The 23461-nt window shown below is 45.2% G+C and overlaps 1 protein-coding gene across 13 annotated transcripts in view; it reads left to right on the plus strand.

Annotated features, from left to right (window-relative positions):
* Window positions 1-947: 947 nt before the first annotated feature.
* Window positions 948-23461, plus strand: part of ROBO2 (roundabout guidance receptor 2) — a 432244-nt gene continuing 409730 nt past the window's right edge. For all 13 annotated transcript variants that reach the window (XM_044284544.1, XM_044284545.1, XM_044284552.1 and 10 more), the window contains exon 1: window positions 948-1557. In XM_044284544.1, coding sequence (XP_044140479.1) covers window positions 1506-1557 — 52 coding nt within the window. In that variant the 5' untranslated portion in view covers window positions 948-1505. The remainder of the gene's footprint in view (window positions 1558-23461) is intronic.

The following is a 23461-nucleotide window of genomic DNA, read 5'->3' on the forward strand; positions in this document are numbered from 1 at the left end:
TATCTCTCTATCTCTATACATGCCTGCATGCACACATATACATACACAGGTGCATCTCTGTCTATCTATCTATCATCTATCTATTATCTATCTATCTATCTATCTATTCATCATCTATCTCCTATCTATCTATCCCAATCTATCTTTCTATCTATCTATCTATCTATCTATCTATCTATCTATCTATCTAATATATATCTCATATCTATCTATCTATCTATCTATCTATCTATTATCTATCTATCTATCTATCTATCTATCTATCTATCTATCTCATATATATCTCATATCTATCTATCTATCTATCTATCTATCTATTATCTATCTATCTATCTATCTATCTATCTATCTAATATATATCTCATATCTATCTATCTTACTATCTATCTATCTATCTATCTATCTATCTATCCATCCCTATCTATCCCCCACACACATGCAGCTTCCTTCACTTTGCTGCCCATCCCATTATCTAAATAGACTGATGATGGGAGAGTACATGGTGGGTGTTCTCCTGGCACCTGCCCCACCATCTACACACACATGAGATCTGCTCCAGCCTCAACTCACTCAATACTTTGTGTTCATTGTGTCTATCCAAATAATTAACCTGGATCTACTCAGTCATTTAGCAAGAGGTTCTGCAGCAGCATTAGACATATATAAGTTAACAAGCCCAAACCACAGCTTAGGCTCCTAGACTCCCTGCCAACAGCAGCAGAAGTCTACCCTGCTCACACTGCATGTGCTGTGGATTGGGTGGCTGCTGTCTATCAGATGCCTGATCCTGGATGGATAGAGGAGTGATATCCTGATGCAGATCAGTGGAACATCACTACCCCCTTCCCTCAGCATCACACAGTCAGGTCTCTGCTCCAGTGAACCCTCCTCCTCCTCCTCTTCTCCAAGTGTTTGCCTGGAGAGCTGAGCCAGGTCCCAGAGTGAGGAGGACCTGGTGCTGGGCTCTGAGGGAGAGGAGCAGCATCCACCACCAGAGGAGTGACCAGGAGGGCTGGGCTGATACTACTCAGTGCATTGCTAGGAGCTGCTGTGTGGCTACTGAATGACATCTACACTGTGCAAGGAATACAGCACGATGCACAGACCTCAATGCAGTTGTGGAAGGACATGAGGAACACATAGGAAGGTGGCATCACCCAGCACTGCTTATGGTGAATGCTCTGCAGATCTGAGGGCAAGAAATAGATACAGCACAAGTTCTTGGCCACTTTCTAGAGCTCTTTTCTGAAGGAGGATCTTTATTTCTGGTCTGTCTTGGTGGCAAGGAGAAGACTCCAGAGATGACCACCTAGGATACAGGCTAAGCATGATTTGGGGTCAGATGGAGCAGAAAGTACTGAAAAGCCATGGACAGCTTGCCTCGGTGAAGGTCATCTTTTCTAGGGAAGACTAAAGTATTTGCTGATTCTTCAGGCTTCTTGGGGGGTCTTCTTTTCCTGGAATTGGGGCTCATTCTTTAATTGGATGTCTGGTACTATGTAAATATGGGTCTACTTGCTCCAGTCCTGCTGTGTGGATTCTTGTGTCAGGTTCTTGGTAAGTTCAGCATCTCTTTCTATGTTTCTGGCAAGTGCTGTGCATTCTTGAGGCTGCTGCTCTGCACACATGGATGGTGTTAGGAGACTTGGAAGAGGTCAGATACCTTGCTTTGTGGCTTTGGGCTTCAGGGATGTTTCCAATAAGCACCCTGTCTTTCCTGATCCACAGGACTAAGGATGGAAAGTGTGCCAGGCAGTAAGTGAAGCCCATAACTGCATTGTTACTGGATCTCCTGGTGTATGGCAGCTCAGGAGGGCACTCCTATAGGACAGGTGGTGGGTTACCTGTAGCCCAGGACTGGCAGGACAATAGGGGTGTTACTGGGGCTATAATAAAAACAAAACCCCACTCTTCACTCTGGTTAGTTCAATTGGGTCCATAGCTGCTGCAGAACCTCTTCAAATAATCCAATAAATGAATACATCTGCCTATCCTCAATTTAATAGCATAAATCAACCTTGATGTAGCTGCTGCAGAACCTCTTAAACAACTGGCTGTCCCCTATGTAATAGCTCTAATTGAACCTGCTTTAGCTGCTGCAGAACCTCTTAGACAACTGCCTATCCTCTATGTAATAGCTCAATTTGATCTTGATATGGCTGCTGCAGAACCTCTTAGACAACTGCCTATCCTCTATGTAATAGCTCAATATGATCTTGATATGGCTGCTGCAGAACCTCATTTTCTAATTTAATGGCTGAATATACTTGCCTATCCCATCTGTAATAGCTGAAACCGAATTTTGTGTAGCTGCTGCAGAACCTCTTAATTATGCAACTAGCTATACTCTATGTACTAGCTCAAATTCAGCTTGAAGTAGCTGCTGCAGAACCTCTTTAAACCTTCAATAACTGCATATACCCCTGCCTAGCCCATCTATAAAATCTCAAATTGAACTTGATGTAGCTGCTGCAGAACCTCTTAATGAAACAAGTGGATATTCTCTATGTAACAGCTCAAATTGAGCCTGATGTAGCTGCTGCAGAATCTCTTAGATGACTCCCTATCCTGTATGCAATAGCTCAATTTGATATTAATATGGCTGCTGCAGAACCTCTTTAAATATATCAATGCCTGATATACCTGCCTATCCCATCTCTAATAGCTCTTAATTAAACAACTGGATATTCTCTATGCAATAGCTCAAATTGAGCCCGATGTTGCTGCTGCAGAACTTCGTTATTAAAAGAGTGCCTATCCTCTATGTAATGGCTCAAATTGAACCTGATGTAGCTGCTGTAGAACCTCTTCGTTAGATGACTGCTTCTCCTCTGTGTAATAGCTTAAAGCGAACTTGATGTAGCTGCTGCAGAACCTCTTAGATGATTCCCTATCCTGTATGCAATAGCTCAATTTGATATGAATATGGCTTCTGCAGAACCTCTTTCACTATATCAATGGCTGAATATACCTGCCTTTCCCATCTCTAATAGCTGCTGCAGAACCTCTTAATGAAACAACTGGATATTCTCGATGTAATATCTCAAATTGAGCCTGATGTAGCTGCTGCAGAACCTCTTTATTAAAAGAGTGCCTATCCTCTATGTAATGGCTCAAATTGAACCTGATGTAGCTGCTGCAGAATCTCTTAGATGACTCCCTATCCTGTATGCAATAGCACAATTTGATATTAATATGGCTGCTGCAGAACCTCTTTCACTATATCAATGGCTGAATATACCTTCCTCTCCCATCTCTAATAGCTCACATTGAACTTGATGTAGCTGCTGCAGAACCTCTTTCACTACATCAATGGCTGAATATACCTGCCTCTCCCATCTCTAATAGCTCACATTGAACTTGATGTAGCTGCTGCAGAACCTCTTTCACTACATCAATGGCTGAATATACCTGCCTCTCCCATCTCTAATAGCTCACATTGAACTTGATGTAGCTGCTGCAGAACCTCTTTTACTATATCAATGGCTGAATATACCTGCCTCATCCATCTCTAAAAGCTCACATTGAACTTGATGTAGCTGCTGCAGAACCTCTTTAAATATATTAATGGCTGAATATACCTGCCTCTCCCATCTCTAATAGCTCACATTGAACTTGATGTAGCTGCTGCAGAACCTCTTTAAATAACCAAGTGAAAAGGATAGATATTGCTTCACCCCAAGTCAGTTCTTAGATGGTAGAGACTATGGAACTTCAAATTTCCTCCCAGTTTATGTTATAGAGAAGGTTCTGATTTCGTTTCTCTTGCCAAGGGGTTCTGCAGAGGCTGAAGCCTGGGTGATGACATACAGGGAGGTGTATAGGATTGATGCGCACACATATGAGGGAGCTGTCAGCTGCCCCCCCCCCTGCGCTCTGACAGCTTCCTACTAATATGTCTGGAAGGGGGGAGCTCAGTAAGTGGATTGAGTTGGAAGGAGAATCATATTAGGTTCTCCTACAGTGAAAATCATTTTAAGAAGTCAAGCCTGTGCCGCCCTGTATACGCCGGCGTCCCTGCACATCTGTGCGGCCTTTGTTCCCACACCTCCTACTTATTAAGGAGCAGGTTGAAGGAGTCACATCCAGCAGAGAGCTGGTTATTACACGTCGCTGCGCTGCTTTTATGGGATTCAGAGGTTTTCAGATTTTCTCCAACTTGAGATTCAGCAGTGAGGGGAGGTCTCCAGACATGGCAGGGGGTCGTGGGCCGGGGACGCCACTGTATTCGTCTCCTAATGTTCTTGGGATTTAATAAGGCACACAAGGGTTAATGACATTTTGCGGTGTCGTTTCGTTGGCCGAAGTCATGTGCAGAGAAGAGACTCGGAAGAAAAATCAGGGGAATAAAGTTATTTTGAGGGGTGGCAGTGATCCAAACTGAGATCTGGCAGGGCTAAGGCAAAGTAATGGAATGTGCCCATTGTGTACGGGGACAGGACCCTCCTGGATGTGACTATGAGCGCGGGCAATATGGAGGGAGACGTACGGATAGATGTAGCAGGGCTGAGTTTGTCACATGTAGCAGGATGCAGGTTGACACATCGAGCAGACCTGAATATGTTAAATGAGGCTGACAACAGATTTCTTTACAAGAGTGAGATTGACCTATATAGCTGAGCAAGCGCAGTGCTTGTGATATTACAATGATATTATAATGATCAGTGATATAACGGTACAATACAGTGACACGCGGTGGCTTTACATGTAACATACTTCATTACAGATGCTGGCAATAACACATTAAGCTCTGCTACATCTATCTATAAAGTCATGCTATGTACATATATATATATATACACACTTATATATGTACAACACACATCTAGAATCCCAATTCATTCCAGGATTCCAATATGTAATCATACATCTTACCTAGGACCCATCTATAATAGATCTATTGATGTCTACAGATGCCTAGAACTTGCCTATACTAGAATTATTTAATGGATACAGAATCATACATCTTACTTAAGACACATGTATAATAGAGCTATTTGAGGTACACAGAATCCTATATCTTACCTAGAACCCACCTTCAATAGATAAATTTGATGTATACAAATACCTAGAACCTGCCTATAAAAGAATTATTTGATGAATACAAAATCATACATCTTACCTAGAACCCATCTATAGTAGATCGATTTGATGTATACAGATACCTAGGACCGACCTATTATAGAATTTGATGGATACAGATATCTAGAACCCACCTATTATATAATTATTTGATGCATACACAATCATACATCTTACCTAGAACCCATGTACAATAGAGCTATTTGAGGGATACATAATTGTGCATCTTACCTAGAACCCATCTATTATAGATCTATTTGAAGGATACAGAATCATGTATCTTACCTAGAACCCATCTATGGTAAATCTATTTGATGGATACAGATACCTAGTACCCACCTATAATAGAATTATTGAGGGATACAGAATTATGAATTTTACCTAGAACCCATCTATAGTAGCTTTATTTAAGGGATACATAATTGTGCATCTTACCTAGAACCCATGTACAATAGAGCTATTTGAGGGATACAGAATCATGCATCTTACCTAGAACCCATCTATAGTAGATCTATTTGATAGATACAGATACCTAGGACCCACCTATAATAGAAATATTGAGGGATACAGAATCATACATCTTACCTAGAACCCATCTATAATAGAGCTATTTGACCATAGAATACATACAATTCTCCTCTGCCATACCGCTATGAACACTACAGGTGATAGCTGTGCAATCCCATAGAATGGCCACGTGGTTGACTTTCCTACTAGAAAACTAGACTGGGTGTGATAGCCGTATATTATGACATCTACGACGAGATACAGGGATGCGTCTGGATTTTATACAAAAGCAAATTTAAACTGCCTCTGTGTCTTCTCCTGCTTTACACATGGAAGTCAGGATGATGAGATGCAGGCTATGTGGTGTCTGGTGCCAAATTATTGACCAGGAGGTTTTGGAAGTCAACTATGGTATGGGTTATCTTGCCATCCATTGGTGCCTCCATGGTCCAAGATAGATCTCAATATACATACAAGATGGCTATAGATATGGTTATGAGTCCTGTGTCTGCCAGGAGAACCTAGTGGAGATATTGACTGCACCAGTCATGGAATAGACATGATCTTTGATTGCTCTAAGCTTCATTTATGGAGGAGATCAAGGCATGTTGTACAAATGAGTCAATAGGAATTCCGGCCTGTCAATGCTAACTAGATTATCAAATTCGGAAAGGTAAATACTGGCCCCGAATTCATTCTGCAAACACTTTGAGGTGATACTTTTTATGTGATCATCATTGAAAAAAATGGTCTTTTTGTTCATTGTGTCACATTCCTTCCTCCTGGATTGGAGGAGCCTGACACACGGTGCGTTAGTAAGACTTCTATTGTCTAAGAGCAAACATGACCGAGGCAGAACGGGCCCCGGGCTAATTCTGTGTGGAGCAGAAGACAACTGGAAACTCATTGACTGAAAGCACTTGGGTGTGTGCCGGGGCTGCTGTGGGCACAGTCAGTGACAGGAGGATGATGAGCTGTGGATGATGAAGGGTGATGGGCTCCTCTGTGATGGAACGTAAGGTCACTTCTTAGCTCGGTATATGTACAGAAGTTTGTATTTAGTGGCTCAGATCACATCGATGTTGGCCAAGTAAAACTACACTGTATGGATCCTGGTGGAGATTTTTGGGTTGTCAAGGTTGTCACACAACCCATGACCCTAACAGAAAGCCATGTGGACATGTCAAATAACCATATACTTCTCCAAAATATAGCATATACAGACATGTCCTTCTTTACCTTTTGGCCGTGTTTTGTGGTCCACAAATCGCGGATCTGCAAAACATGGATCCCGACCCAGTGCATGCCACCATTTTTTTTTTTACTTCTGTAAATGTAAATGTCCTATCCTTGTCTGCAAAAAGGACAAAAATAGGTCACGTTCCCTCTTTTTTGCTGACCATGCAATGGACATACGGATGCGGACAGCACACGGTATTGGCTGAACCTGATATGTGTGGAACCAGGTAGCCAGCTTTGGAAAAATATTATATATTATGTCACAAGATGCCTACCCTATGTGGTCTTCTATGTGGCCACCCAGTGGTTGCAATATGAATTGCAGTCAGTCAGGAGTTTGGCTATCAGCAGCAATATTGTACTGCACTTGTTTCATGAGAAATTGGGGTCCTTAACAAAATTACAGTTCAGGGAAGGGTGCGACACATCTGTATACTGTATTCTATATCATATATGGCACAATGTAGATAGATAGAGAGATAGATAGATATGTAGATAGATAGACAGATGATAGGATTGATATATAGATAGAAGATAGATAGATATGAGATATGTAGATATGAGATAGATGATAGATAGATAGATCGATAGATATGTAGAGATAGATAGATGATAGATATAGATATATAGATGATAGGATTGATTAATAGATAGACATATAGATATAGATAGATGATGTGGGATGTTTCCTTCTGTAGGGATCTAAGTTCAGCTCTGAAGAACTGCAGGAGGTCCTGGTGTTGCTCTATGTGATGATTATGGATCCCCTGGAGGTGCTCCGGGCTGACGGTAGCACTCATGCCAGCTCTCTAGACCGGCAGTGCCTCTCAGAAGTACAGTCCTGAAGTCTCCATCTGCAATCTAATATATGGCAGCCGTTGTAGCCCGGACATCTCAGTGTAGCCCATTCATGTGCACTCAGGGAGCGTTAGCGGGCAGCGTTACCCCGTGTGCCCTGTGATCATCACCCGCTCAGCTTCTCCATATTCTAAGGTCTTTTGAGGCGAGTCTGGGTGTAACTTATTCATGAGTGTGAGGATCAATAAGATTTCCTCTGAACGTCTTGTGATTCCCTGTGCCTGCTCTGTCACCATGTCATGGGTGCCTCTACCTTCAGGCCTTCTACACATGGGACTTTTTTTTAAATGTTTTTTGGCAATATATAGTAACTGGACAGAATGGAGCAGATCTAGCAGGGCTGACCGAAATCCCACAGTTCACGTGAATGGGTCCGCATCCGTGATACGGAGCGCACACGTCCGCTGCCCGTATATTGCGGACTTGCTGATTGCGGGCCGCCATATGAGCCCTTATGGGTAGTCTATGGGAGTCCGCATAAGCAGGGTACCTATGGCTCCATATGGCGAGTGAGTATTCCGCGCGGGTGCAATGCGTGATGTGAACGCATTGCGGCCGCACGGAATCCGGACCCATTCATTTCAGTCGGTGTGTTTACATGAGCGTTGGTTTTCATGCAACACTTGTGCGCTGCGTGAAAATCGCAGCATGTTCTTTATTCAGCGATTTTCACGCGATGCTGGCGCCATAGAAGTGAATGGGGCTGCGTGAAAATCGCATCCGCAAGCAAGTGCGCATGCGATGCGTTTTTCACTGATGGTTGCTAAGAGATGTTGTTTGTAAAACATTCAGTTTTTATCACGCGCGTGAAAAACGCATTAAATCGCATTGCACTGAACGTGATCGCAGGGAAAACTGAATTAACTTGCCTGCGAAATGGCGCATTTTTCACTGAACGCATCCAGACCTAATCCGCTCACGCTCGTCTGCAAGGGGCCTGAAGTTCTGCGCCCTAGGATTGAGGCTTACATCATTATGAGGCAGCACTAAAGGCCTAATAACACATTCAGCTCTGCTACATCTGTAGTTCCTGCAGCGTTAGTAGACAAATAGGGACACTTTAAAGAGACATTTGTAGAGGTTCCTGATGCCCGACAGGAAAAATGATGGAGCAGGTGCTTCAAACGTTCATGAAGAAGGAAAAGAAATCGTGAAGAGACCATGCGAGAGCCACGAGCAAGCGTTTCCCTGAGCGAGCGTACATCTGGCTGCGCGACACCTAAAGGAAGCTATTCAGGCGGTCAGCGCTCCCGCGTTTTACCTCAGGTTCCCATATGCTGCTCCCTCCTGCTATTCATTAGGCCTGACACAGTCCCCTCACAGACCAGGGCGACGGGAAACGACACCATTTTACCGTCTTCTCTTTCCGCATTCAGGACGCTTTGTTCTGCCGTTGTCCTAAGCCAGCGCTTATTGCTAATATTAATAATTGATCAGCCGTCCACATGGACGCGGAGATCTACTTAGTGTGTTCATTAATATTTATCCTCACTGGGGTGTGACAGCTAGCAAACAACCGGGCTGGGGCCTCAAAGAGAATATTAAAAACGTGTTGTCTATACGCAGATGTAGCAGAGCCGAAGTGTCAGGCCAGGCAGATCATGGCGTCGCGGAGATGTAAGGAAAAATCGGCAGTGTGAACCCACTGCAAACACTGCACTGCTTAGTGAAGTGACAAATTCAGCACTGCTACATCTATATGTGCATACAATGCAGCCTCTAAACACATGTAGCAGAGCTAGAGAGCGCAGGGGCCACAACCTATGGCACTTCATGTTCTGAATCTGCGACTCTCAGAATCCTCCTTTCACTTCTGTGGGAGTTAGGCCTCATGCACACGACCGTTGTTTTGGTCCGCGTCCGAGCCGTAGTATTTGCGGCTCGGATGCGGACCCATTCACTTCAATGGGGCCGCTAAAGATGCCGACAGGACTCTGTGTGCTGTCCGCATCCGTTGCTCCGTTCCGTGGCCCCGCCAAAATAATATAACATGTCCTATTCTTGTCCGTTTTACGGACAAGAATAGGCATTTCTACAATGGGCCGCCCGCTCCGTTCCGCAAATTGCGGAAGGCACACGGGCGGCTTCCGTTTGTTTTGCGGATCCGCGGTTTGCCAACCGCAAAAAAAACTGAACGGTCGTGTGCATGAGGCCTTACAAGAACGGCCGAGTCAGTGTGCATGCTGGGAGTTGTAGTTTGGACTTCTGAAGGTGGCTAATCCCGGTGATAGCGCTTTGGGTCCTCAGCATATAACAAAGAATCTGTTGTTTTACATAGGACTGCTGGAAAACCTAGCACATTATTTTAAATTGTGTGTGCAAATAATGCAGTCCCAACTAGAGATGTAGCAGAGCTGAGGTGTCAGATTTAGCAGAGCTTTGTGTCACTGCTGCTCTAGTCTTTATAAGGCTACATGCACACGAATGTTGTTTGTTTCCGTGTCCGTTCTGTTTTTTTTTGCGGATAGGATGCGGACCCATTCATTTCAACAGGTCCGCAAAAAATGAGGACAGCACACCGTGTGCTATCCGCATCAGTATGTCCGTTCCGTAGCCCTGCATAAAGAATAGAACATGTCCTATTCTTGTCCGTTTTAGGCATTGTTACAATGGATCCGCCCAAAAAAAAACAACGGATGGCATACGGATCTCATCTGTTTTTTTTTTTGCTGACCGCAAAACACATACGGTTGTGTGCATTTAGCCTAAAGGTAAGATTTTTGCCTTGTTTGAACTCTAGGCACCAGTGAGACAATAAAAAGTTAAAAGGCAAATTCAGCTCTTCTACGTTATTTCAGCGAAGCATGCAAACACTGTAGTCCCCTTAGCAAGTTGTCAATGTTCAAATGTAGCAGAGCTGGCCTGCGGGTAAAACTACTACATTATTTTAACTCTGAGTACAAACAATGCTGCCCCTATGAGTTAAAGGGGGTTGTCCAGTATGATAAAAAAAATGGATGCCGTCTTCCACAAAGAGCGCCACACCCGTCTGCAGGCTGTGTGTGGTATTGCAGCTTGTCCCCGTTCACTTGAGTGGGACTGAACTGCAATACCAGACACAACCCATGGACAGGTGTGGCGCCTTTTTCTTTTTTAAGACAGTGACCATGTTTTTCTCATCCTGGAAAAGCCCTTTCAGCTCTGCTACTTTAGATATAATTCACTGCACAAACAGTGCAGCCCCTATACAAGTCACCAATACACAGATGTAGCAGAGCTGGATTTGTCAGAGCTTTGCGTCATAGGGATATCTCAAGGAACCTGTTTTACATAGGGCTGCTGCTAAACCTGCTGCATAGTTTTCACAGGTAAGGCAACCCCTAAGCAAGTTGCCAGAAGACTGATGTAGCAGAGCTGGGTTTGTCAGACCCAACTGAGTTTTGTCTAGAAAGCGTTTTACATAGGACTTCAAGTGAACCTACTACAGCAACCAATGCAGCTCCTAAGAGCAAAATGACAAATTCAGCTCTGCTACATCGGAGAAGACGAGTGCCTTATTAATCAACCCCTTCCTTTTTTTTTTTTTTCTAAAAATAACCCCGGGTTGGCACGTGTAGTAAATGCATTTATCTGGGCGCCGCCACAGATCTGCCATCTTGCCTCAGCTTGACACCTGTCACCTGCCTTTCTGTTAGTCATGCTAATGACCAATAAGTTACACAAAAGCGGCTGCCATCCTGTTGGGGCGGGTGGCGGCATAAATGATCCGTATTGCTCATTCTTGCTTAGCCGTTGGATCTTGGAAAGCCTCTGAATGTTTAATATCCCCCGCCGTCTGTGTGTGTGCGCCTGTCTGCCCGCGCCGTGTGCTCGCCTATTGTTGCAGGCTGCGTAGGATGTAAATAAGGCAAAATAAGGAAGCACCCCACCTTTAAGACGTTGCGCTTTACCGTGCTCGGTATGCTAATTAGACCAGGCACAGACCCGGGTGCCTCTGCCTCCTTCCAGATGCATTCCCAGATATCCCCATTTCTCGCCATGGCTCACTGCCACGTTCCTGATTGATTCCACCCCACAGAATAAACAATCAGGGTCCCGGCTTTATTGCTGCGTTTTACTTGCATTCTGCTCCGGCGAGCGGGGCCTTAAGGAAAAATATTCCTTTTTACGGATCTTAAGAACGCGCCTGTGATTTGGACGGCAGCCAGGAGTGAACTGGGCGCCCAGTTTAGCAGGGTTAAACTGGTGGCAGTGTGGCACTGCTGTGCTTATGTCCTGAGCTGTTGGTTGTCTGATTTACGGGGTTGTGCGCGTGGAAGACGCGGAGCGGGGATCTACGTGAACGTGAGGAGATACAGGTCATCAATAGTACACGTGGGAAAGGACAGAGACTGGAAGATAACGATACCTTGTAATACTATTAAAGTCCAGCCTGCAGTCTTAGGGCTTATTCACACAAACGTATTTTCTTTCCGCTTACGTTCCGTTTTTTGTGCAGACCGTATGTGGAACCGTTCACTTCATTGGGGCTGTAGAAAATACAGAAGTTACTCCGTGTGCATTCCGTTTGTCCTCATGGCAGTTCCGAAAAAAAGTAGTGCATGTCCTATTATTGTCCGCAAATCACGGTCCGAGGTCTCATTCTAGTCAGTGGGTCCGCAAAAAATACCGAACGCACACGGAACACATCCGTATGTCATCCGTATTTTGCGGATCCAAACTGTAGAAATGCTATGCCCAGCCCATATTGCTCATGTGTTTGATGAATAATAAGTTACTGTTTCTGTATACGATCCGCAAAAAAACGGATCAAATACCGAAACCATACGGATATGTTTTGTGCAATAACGGAACGGAAGAGAACTAAAATCAGAGAGTAAGTAGCCGTGCAGAGAAGGGACATTTCAAAATTAAATTAAAAAGCTGCCATGTGAACTTCCCCTTAGGGCTCATTCACACGACCGTATGAACGGGTCCGATTCATTTCAGTGGGGCCGCAAAAGATATGGACAGCACACCGTGTACTGTCTGCATCCGCTGCTCCGTTCTGTGGCCCGGAAAAAAAAGATAGAACATGTCCTATGGTTGTCCATTTTGCGGACAGGAATAGGCATTTATTTTTTTGTTTTTTTAAACATTGTTTTTTATTGAGGTTTTAAACAGTAATAAAAGATAAAATACAATATCTGCAACAAAGCGGAGCGTAGTACACAGAGTAAGTACAAGGAGTATAGCATAGCCATGACATAGATAAGGTCCATAGTGAGGAAAGTCAAATAGGTTGTAGTCATTAGTTCCGCAAATGGATGGCATTTCTATAATGGGCTGCCCGTTCTGAACACGGCGGCATCCGTGTTTTGCGGATCTGCAATTTGTTGACAGCAAAACACGGCACGATCGTGTGAATGAGCCCTTAAAGGGGTTTTCTAGGATAGGTTATCAATATATGATTGGTGGGAGTCTAATACCCAGATGTTTCAGTGAGCTCTGCTGGTCTCCTCACAGCACGCCGAGCACAGCGCCCTGCATGATGTCACAGCTCATGATCATTCACTTGAATAGGAATGAGCTGCACATAGGCCAGGTGACCAATGGACGTGATGTTACTGGTCTAGGAAGAGGCCACAGCACTTAGAGAGGCATTAAAATCTATACACTAGTGCAGGCATCCTCAAACTGCGGCCCTCCAGCTGTTGCAAAACTACAACTCCCAGCATGCCCGAACAGCCTACAGGTATCAGCCTACAGCAGGGCATTGTGGGAGTCGTAGTTTTACAACAGCTGGAGGGCCGCAGTTTGAGGATGTCTGCACTGGTGTAACTGTGACTACTGAGGCACTGCCTCTCAGTCTGTCTCTCATCTCCCCTGCATTTCAGTCTGCCTCTAAAAGACAAACCGTTTTTTGCCCATTGCAACCAATCAGAGTGCAGCTTTCATTTTACTACAGAGCGTCTTACAATACTAAAGACCTATATTCCCCAACCTGTGGCTCTCCAGATGTTGCAAAACTGCAACACTCATCATGCCCGGATGGCTGCAGGCTGTTATGGCATGGTGGGAGCTGTAGTTTTGCAACAGCTGGAAAGCCATAAGGTGGTAAACCTAGGCCTACAGTATTGTAAGGAGTGCTGTAGTAAAATAAAAGCCGTGCTCTGTGATTGGCTGCGATGGACAACAGTTTGTCTCTTATTAGACAGCTCATGCAGGGAGATCAGAGGCAGACTGAAATGCAGAGTAAATGTAAGATCCAACATAGTCTACACCAGGCATGCTAAACCTGCGGCCCTCCAGGTGTTGCAAAACTACAACTCCCAGCATGCCCGAACAGCCTACAGCAGGGCATTGTGGGAGTTGTAGTTTTACAACAGCTGGAGGGCCGCAGGTTGAGCATGCCTGGTCTACACAATGGGGCACTCCCAAAACAAGTGGAAAGATGTCTCCTCCATGAATGGGCACCAGTGGCAGTAAGTTGGCCCGCATATCTTTCCCAACTTCCTACCAGCTCACCCATGCACATGTGGTCCTCCGCACTGGCTCAGGTGTGTCCACGTACCGGTCCCCATAGTGCTTACAGCTGGAGCAGCATGGGCAGCATTGAGTGCTGCTTGTGGTCATCTCAACTCTGAAGCCGGCCATTGGCTGCAGCAGAGCACGTGACCATGTCCATGCTGCTCGAATACCGGACCATGGACACACCGGAGCAGTGGGAAGCAGGTAAGTATGAGTCCACTGTTTAGAGATGCAGGTTGCGGGCACTCATTAGTCTCGGAGAACCCCTTTAAATATTTGGAGACACAACGGTCCCTAATGATTGTCCTGAACTTGAGGAGATCCTATACAGGAGATATGAGGTTGTATGACTTAAGACGACACTGACTTGATTCTCACAAGACGCTCGGCAGATAACAGAGAGCAATAGTCGGCGAGCCTTTTTTTCCCTTTCCCCGCACCGTCCCTCACGTCCTTCTGCTTAGACATCCAATCTTTTCGTTTTGTGCTCCTCCTATAGCAGCCATTATCTTAATATTACTAAAATGCAGAATTGCGAGCACCATTTCTTTTCTCGCAGGTAAATTCCCCGGGTTTTATTGTCTGAGGGATTTTTGAAGAGTCTGGTGTGTTCTCTCGATAGCGCCGCTATCACATATTCAACCTTGGGGTTACCTCTAAAAGTACTGAAATTTGATGAAAATAGATAATGGTAAAATAAATGCGCTGCTGAAGCGAGATCTATCAGCGAGTATTTGGCGAGTCTGTTCACGGGAAGCGGAATGAAAGACTTCTCCAAGAGGCAATAATGATGAGGAAATGGGTCATTTTATACACATACTGGTCACCCGTAATGGGATACAAGACCTACATTCACTGGAAGGCCAGTCGACATGACTGGAATCCAAAATGACTGATAACAGAGAACAAGAGATCGGATTCCCCGGGGTAATGTCTCGGATATATACACCAAGATTAATCCTTGTCCCCGGTGGGCTCACAGTCTAATCTTGCCTTCTCAGGCATGCATTCACATATACGTGATAGGGACACTTTAATGAGAGGTCGGTAAACTTACCAAATCTGGGGCGTAGGCAGAACGTCAGTGTGAGACAGTGACCGCCACGAGGGAGAGAAACCGCGGAGAGCTGGATGTGCATGTGCGCAACTCGCTCTATTACTATGTATTTCCTATGCAGGTTTAATGGATGCCCTATCCTCTGGATAGATCATCAGTATGTGATCAGTGGTGGTCCGACACCCGGGACCTCCGCCAATCAGCTGCTTGAGAAGGCACTGGAGCTCCTTGAGTGCCCCAGCCTTCTGATAGCTTACCCAAGGCCAGTGACGTCACCTTCATCGGCCACGTGGCCTAGGAGCAGCTCAGCCTCAGAATGGGGCTGAGCTGCAATACCAAGCACAGCCACTATACACTGTGTGGTGCTGGGCTTGGTGAGCTGCAAGAAAGCCATGATGCTCACAGGAGCGCTCATCGGCGGTGGACTTGGGTGTTGGACCCCTACTGATCAAATACTGATGACCTATCCAGAGGATAGGTCATTAGTTAAAAATAGTTGGAAAACCCCTTTAAATTAATGTCCTTGAGTTACATACCCAGTGATCCCCAGTAATGTCATTGAGTCGTCTTCTTCCACTAAAGGGCTCGTACAGGGTCTCAAAAAACGTAACTGCTTGCCACCACAAACAATATCACCCTGGTTCATAGGTTGTGTCCGTTTTTGCCGCTCAGCACTATTGAAAGGAATTATGTTGAGCTGCAATACTACACACAACCTGTGAACAGGCGTGAGGTGGTTTTTGGACAAAAGCAGCCAAGTTGTTCTACTCCTGGAAAACCCCTTTAAGTGCTGGAAGCACAGTCCGCCAGGAACATTAGTATGCTAGTTTTTGGACAAAAATATTTGAGAAAAACCAAAGGTATGCAAATTAACTTCCCTTCCAAAATGAAAAAAGCACTAAGCCTCTCTCATGTCAGCTAACTTGCATATACTTTTGCAAGAAACCCAGAGCAGTGTTGCCCGGCCTACAGTACTCCTCACTCATACTAGGCGCTCTCCATAATGAGAAAGAGTACCCCCAGACCCCCGACAAAGGCTTCTCAGCTAATTAAGACTATTTTCTCTGATCTACTCTGATAAAGGGTAATCACCTGCAAAAAAAAAAGCTATTTGCAGATGAGATGCTGACTTAGCTATTAACAAAGTTATGCTTTATGGCCTGTTTGAGTGGACTGAGTGCTGACTTTCTACAGCAACATTACAGCTGGTGGTGTAAGATGGTTAGTTTTCTTTTCCATTTGGAATAAAAACTGGGGTGTGTGTGTGTATATATATATATATACTGTATATACATAGTTTAAGACAATACAATTTAATTCCATTATTTCGGCACAGAATGGCCCATCTTAGCTGACCCTGCCAGTGAAGCCCTACTCCTTTTCCAGCAAGTCGGAATAAGGGCTCGTTCACACGACCATGTGAAGCCCGTGCTGTGGACCGCAAATTTCTGTCCGCAATGCACGGGCACCGACCGTGGCCCAGCCGCATGGGGATCGCGGACCCATTCACTTGAATGATAGAGCCTGTTCTATCTTTTTGCGTTGCGGAGGCACGGAACAGAAACCTCAGAAAGCACTCCGTAGTGTTCCGTTCCGTGCTTTTCGTTCCGCATCTCCGGATTTGCGGACCCATTGAAGTGAATAGGTCCGCATCCGTGTTGCGGAATGCACACGGAACGGTGCCCGTGTATTGCGGATCCGCAATACGTCAACGGGTAGCACACGTTCGTGTGAACGAGCCCTAAGTGTAGAAATCCTAGTTGTACCAAATTGCACTAATTTGGGCCACTTTTTGACAGATTTTAGGTGCAGACACACCTGAGCCAACGCTTGCATTAGACGCAGGCATGGCCAACCTGCGGCTCTCCAGCTGTTGTAAAACTACAACTCCCACCATGCCCTGCTGTAGGCTGCTAGCTGTAGGCAGTCTGGGCATGCTGGGAGTTGTAGTTTTGCAACAGCTGGAGGGCCGCAGGTTGGCCATGCCTGCCTTAGAGGATTAGATAAGGATTTATATGAGGGTAGCCATTCATCTGCAGGCGCCTTATCTTCTGCACCTCTCATTCACCGTAACCCCCTCCGCGCAGATGCGCGGTGCGATATTCACGATTCTCTGATCCGTTTTCCTCGGTTTCTGGCTTTGTCTTGTTTGTGTTGGAGAAATATCATCCTGGATTTGACCTTGTTGATACAATCTTACCGCACACAATACAAATCCATAGGAACAAACCTTGGGATGTTTGCACACGCTGAGAATGAAGATGTATACGCGGTCCGTGACCTTTCAGCGCTGCTGCTCTCCTTGTTTACGAGCCCCGTCTACCTGCATCCCTGCCAAACAGGTTTCTCACTAGTAAATTCCCTGTGCATCAGGTGCTCCTGAGGCATAAACATCAGGCTCCCCCGTGGCCGCTCCAGAGCGCGGCATGAAAGGCCTCACTGTGACAAAGAAAAGCAAGTGATGTAGAAGACGCCATTAACGCGTCTGCAGCTGGCACTGCCATTTATTAAATCCCTACATATTGTAATCACGTCGCGTTTGAAGTTTATTTTTCGAATTGGAAACGCTTGCTGTCACTGAATAGAAACATTACTGATTAAATCATAAGACCTAATCACAGCTGCAGTGCTGTAGAGCCTAGAGAATTCCATGCATTCTTAGGCCTCTTGCAAACGGGCCGCAATGCACCCACCGTGGGGCAGCTGCAGCGGATCGCGGACCCATTCACTTTAATAGGTCCTCGATCCGGCCGTTCAGCAAAAAGATAGGACATGTTCTATCTTTTTGCGGAACGGAAGTACGGGACGAAACCCCGTTCCGTGCTTCCATTCCGCATCTCCCGGTTTGCTGACCCATTGAAGTGAATGCGTCCGCATCCGTGATGCGGAATGCACACGAAACGGTGCCCGTGTATTGCGGATCCGCAAATGCGTTCCGCAATACGGCCACGGAGCGCACACGTTCGTGTGAAAGGGGCCTTAAAGGTGGTAATCCGGGTGCAATAAGTTGTCCTCTATCCACTGGTTGGGGGATAAGTTAGATATGTGGGGGTCTGAACGCTCCGTATGAATGTAGCGGCTGACGTGCACACCACTGTCCTTTCAAAGTCTGCCAGACTGACGGAGATTGTCCTGCAGTCCCATCGAGATGAATGGTGTGGCAGTGCGCATGCTCAACAGCGGCTTCATTCATACAGGGGCCACGGGGGCCCCTGTTCTGGTGAGCGGTGAGGTTCCCAGTGCATAGGGATAAACTGCTAATGAAATATCCCTTTAATGTCATCAACATGTGGCTGATACATTGTAGCAAAATAGGAAAGAGATGAGCTGTGCTATATTTTGGTGACTGTCTAGTCTGGCAAGCGATGAGGTATGTTAGGGTATATTCCCCCTTTGCCGATATCATGGGGGGTTGCAGAAATTCTAGTGTTTGCAGCCAAAACAACCCTATTCGGATGGACCATATGGACCTTTAGGCTGGGTTCACACCTGAGCGTTGCGCAAACGCGCGTTTTACGCGCGTTTTTGTCGCGCATTTTTATGCGCGTTTTTGGTAATAGTAAACGCGCGTTTGACGCGCGTTTGTGTGATTGACTACAGTGTCCTATGGCCACAAACGCGCGTCAAAACGCCCCAAAGTCGCTCATGTACTTTTTTGAGCGTCGGGCGTTTTACAGCGCGATCGTACGCGCTGTAAAACGCCCAGGTGTGAACCATTCCCATAGGGAATCATTGGTTTCTCCTTGTTGAGCGTTTTACAGCGCGTAGGAACGCGCTGTAAAACGCTCAGGTGTGAACCCAGCCTAAGGTCTGTACATGTTTTCAGGCACTGGCTCCATTCACTGACAGCAAGCAGGATGTTAAGAAATTAGAATGCAATGTATATTGGAACTGTGCACATATTTTCGTTATATAATTATTCAAATTTGTTTGTAGGAAACACCCTTTAAATCACTGACTGCGCTATAGATAGACATGGGTTCATGCAATGGTTGCATCAGGTTATACAAATAGGCTTCACAAGCCCCGGATTTACTTCTAGCCAGAAGCTGAAGGTACCACTGGTGGGACACCATAGTGGACTTCACTGGGAGTTTTCATCTGTCCATGGGCAACATCTGCCTGGAGTTTGCATGTGCGCGTTTCATGCAGGTTCCTTCCTCAGCCCAGATACATGTCAGGAGACCATGGACTGCTGTGAGCAATGATGCTCTACTACAGCCAGACATAGGCCATGTGCAGTCTCTCCTTCGATGCTGAACTTCCAGTAACCAATGTGAGAGCGATAACACCAAATTTAACGCACCTGCTCCCCATTCACACCTGAGACCTTCTAACACTAACGAGTCACATGACACCGGGGAGGGAAAATGGCTAATTGGGCACAATTTGGCCGTTTTCACTTAGGGGTGTACTCACTTTTGTTGCCAGCGGTTTAGACATTAATGGCTGTGTGCTGAGTTACTTTAAGGGCACATCACATTTACACCGTTATAACGAGCTGTGCACCGACCACTGTGCATTGTCATATCGTCAGTGTTGTCCCATGAGAAGACAGAATAAAATGCGAGGGGTGTGCTCACTTTTAGTGTTGATCGCGAATATTCTAATCGCAAATTTTTATTGCGAATATCTGCTCTTTGAGAATTTGCGAGGATGTACAATATAGTGCTATATATTCCTAATCGCAAATATTCTAGATTTTTTTCATCAGTGACCTCCCTTCTTGCTTGTGGGCCAATGAGAAGGCTGCAATGTCTTTGTCTGAGCTTAGCAACATCCCTAGCAACCAATAGGAAAGTTGCCGACCCCTTACTATAGAAGAACCTCCCCAGCAGCCATTTTCTGCAGAGAGAGAGCAGTGACATTGCTGTGCTCTGTGCTTTCCACACTACATTAGATAGTCAGATAGCTCATATATATATAATACAGATAGTTAGTGGGAGATAGTCAGTGTAGGTTAGATAGTGCAGGTTGTTAGGTACTGTGATAGGAATTACTGTGCTGTGATAGGAATTACTGTACTGTGCATTTTCTCCAGTCTCAGGAAACTTCTAGCAGCTTCAAAAATGTAGCAACAGTGACCCACGCCTGTATTGCGCTCGCAATACGCTCATATTACATTGCCGATTTTTGCAATCAAGAAAATAATGACTGGAGATCACGAATTCTAAAATTTGCGAACTTATGGCGAATATTAGGCCAAAAATTCACAACATTTCACGCAAACTAATATTGCCCATGCTGCTCATCACTACTCACTTTTGAGACTGTACATAGCTGGTTCGGACTGCTTTATATACTGTATACGCAGAAGAGTTAATAAAAATAATAGTTTTTTATTTTATTCATCCTTAATAAGTTAAATTTAGATCAGAAGAATCGTGCCGGAATTTTTTTTTTTAAGTTGCTTAATGTGGAATTGTTTCCATCTTCTAAATCCTTCCATTCCCTTTCATCCTGCAGTCATCTCCACTGGACAGTAAAACCACACCGACAAACACCCGCTGTGAGCGCCTGGATTTTATATGTAATATATCCAATATGTGACTGCACATGGTCTATTTCTGGATGTACTTTTGTGAGATGGGGTATGTGTATACCGTGAACCAGCTATGTACTGTATGGGTGTACCGTGAACCAGCTATGTACTGTATGGGTGTACCGTGAACCAGCTATGTACTGTATGGGTGTACCGTGAACCAGCTATGTACTGTATGGGTGTACCGTGAACCAGCTATGTACTGTATGGGTGTACTGTGAACCAGCTATGTACTGTATGGGTGTACCGTGAACCAGCTATGTACTGTATGGGTGTACCGTGAACCAGCTATGTACTGTATGGGTGTACCGTGAACCAGCTATGTACTGTATGGGTATACTGTGAACCAGCTATGTACTGTATGTGTGTACCGTGAACAAGCTATGTACTGTATGGGTGTACCGTGACCCAGCTATGTACTGTATGTGTATACCGTGAATCAGCTATGTACTGTATGGGTATACCGTGAACCAGCTATGTACTGTATGGGTATACCGTGAACCAGCTATGTACTGTATGGGTGTACTGTGAACCAGCTATGTACTGTATGGGTGTACCGTGAACCAGCTATGTACTGTATGGGTGTACCGTGAACAAGCTATGTACTGTATGGGTATACCGTGAACCAGCTATGTACTGTATGGGTGTACCGTGACCCAGCTATGTACTGTATGTGTATACCGTGAATCAGCTATGTACTGTATGTGTGTACCGTGAACCAGCTATGTACTGTATGTGTATACCGTGAACCAGCTATGTACTGTATGGTTGTACCGTGAATCAGCTATGTACTGTATGGTTGTACCGTGAACCAGCTATGTACTGTATGGGTGTACCGTGAACCAGCTATGTACTGTATGGTTGTACCGTGAACCACCTATGTACTGTATGGTTGTACCGTGAACCAGCTATGTACTGTATGGGTGTACCGTGAACCAGCTATGTACTGTATGGTTGTACCGTGAACCACCTATGTACTGTATGGGTATACCGTGAACCAGCTATGTACTGTATGTGTATACCGTGAATCAGCTATGTACTGTATGGTTGTACCGTGAATCAGCTATGTACTGTATGGGTGTACCGTGAACCAGCTATGTACTGTATGGGTATACCGTGAACCAGCTATGTACTGTATGGGTATACAGTGAATCAGCTATGTACTGTATGGGTGTACCGTGAATCAGCTATGTACTGTATGGGTATACCGTGAACCAGCTATGTACTTTTTTGCTGTGTGGGGACGCTGCAGGAAAACTGAACACACGATTCTTGGTTGCCCCACAGCTTACAGATTATTGCTGGAGGTCTCAGCAGTGGTATATTCTGTGATCAGCTTGATATGGAAGGAAATGAGGTGTAAAAAAAAAAAGTGGATAGCCCCTTTAAACAGGACCTCTCCCCTCTCCTGACATGCCTATTTTAATAACTCCATGCATTCCCCCTGTGATAACAATTCTGGAGCATCTGTTCTTATGGCTCTATGTTGTGTCATTCCTCTATTATTTCTACTAGAAGTTATGAATGAATTGCTAGCAGTCTGCAGTAAGGGTACAGAGGGGTGTTACCAGTTGGGGGGGGGGGGGGGTCCTGCACAGTCTCACTCTATCCAATCAGTGCTGCCATTGTCAGACTGTGCAGGTACACCCCCCCAACTGGTTACCTCCCCTCTGTACCCTTACTGCAGACTGCTGGCAATTCACTCATAACTTCTAGAAGAAATAATAAAGGAATGACACAACATAGAGCCATAAGAACAGATGCTCCAGAATTGTTATTACACGGGGAATGCATGTAGCTAATAAAACAGGCATGTCAGGAGAGGGAAGAGGCCCTCTTTAAGAATGGCAAATAAAGTCATCCAAATTTGAACCTGTGAATTTGAACCGGTGAATATTATGTGTATATATATATATATATATATATATATATACCTACTGTATGTCATTGGGGATGGAGCAGCCTTTACTGTATGTGGCGGCGATGCACGGGCTACATTGTATAGGTTGCTAGGTAACGGACAGAAAGACAAACAGCCTCTGCCACAAAGTAACTTAATGCAGAATTCAAGCATGAAGCAAATGAATTGACTTGGTAAACAGGGCAAAACAAAACACTAGACTGGGGCTTTGAAACTTCCTTTGCCCAAAAGCAGAGTTTTGGGGGCATTTCCCTAACTGGCAGAGCAGACATTATTAATCATTCATGTTTTTTTCATCTGGTGACTGATGCTATTCATTAAATTGTTCTCGGCTGCAAAGTTCCCTCTCAACGTCAGGTATTGTCTCACTGAGTGGGCTCTCAGCATTACAAGGTTTTATTGAAGCAGTAAAGTGGGGGGGAAAGGGGGGTGTATGGGGGGGGGGGTAGGGTACCACCACCGAGCAGACACCCGACAACAAAAGTGCTTGATGGAAGAAATGTGAAGAGGGATTGAACTTGTAATTCATGGCCCACTCCGCTGTGTCTCCCTTTCTACCTCAATACACTCATTGCTCTTCTTTAGTCAAAAGGATGCAACCAAACCATTGCTCCTCTCCTAGCAACTGCTACCCCCCGGACAAAAAGCCATGTTGTCTGCTGCAAGGGAAAACAGACGGAAATTTTAGGGCAAACAATGGCAGACACATGTCCGTTTGCATCTTTCGTTTATTATGTGATTAGCAGTGATCGAACGCTTTGCGCCATACGGCTTATTCAATAAACTGGACTCTGCCGCTTTAGCA

Source organism: Bufo gargarizans, chromosome 3 (assembly GCF_014858855.1).
Source record: "Bufo gargarizans isolate SCDJY-AF-19 chromosome 3, ASM1485885v1, whole genome shotgun sequence".
In the NCBI taxonomy this organism is placed as follows: Eukaryota; Metazoa; Chordata; class Amphibia; order Anura; family Bufonidae; genus Bufo; species Bufo gargarizans.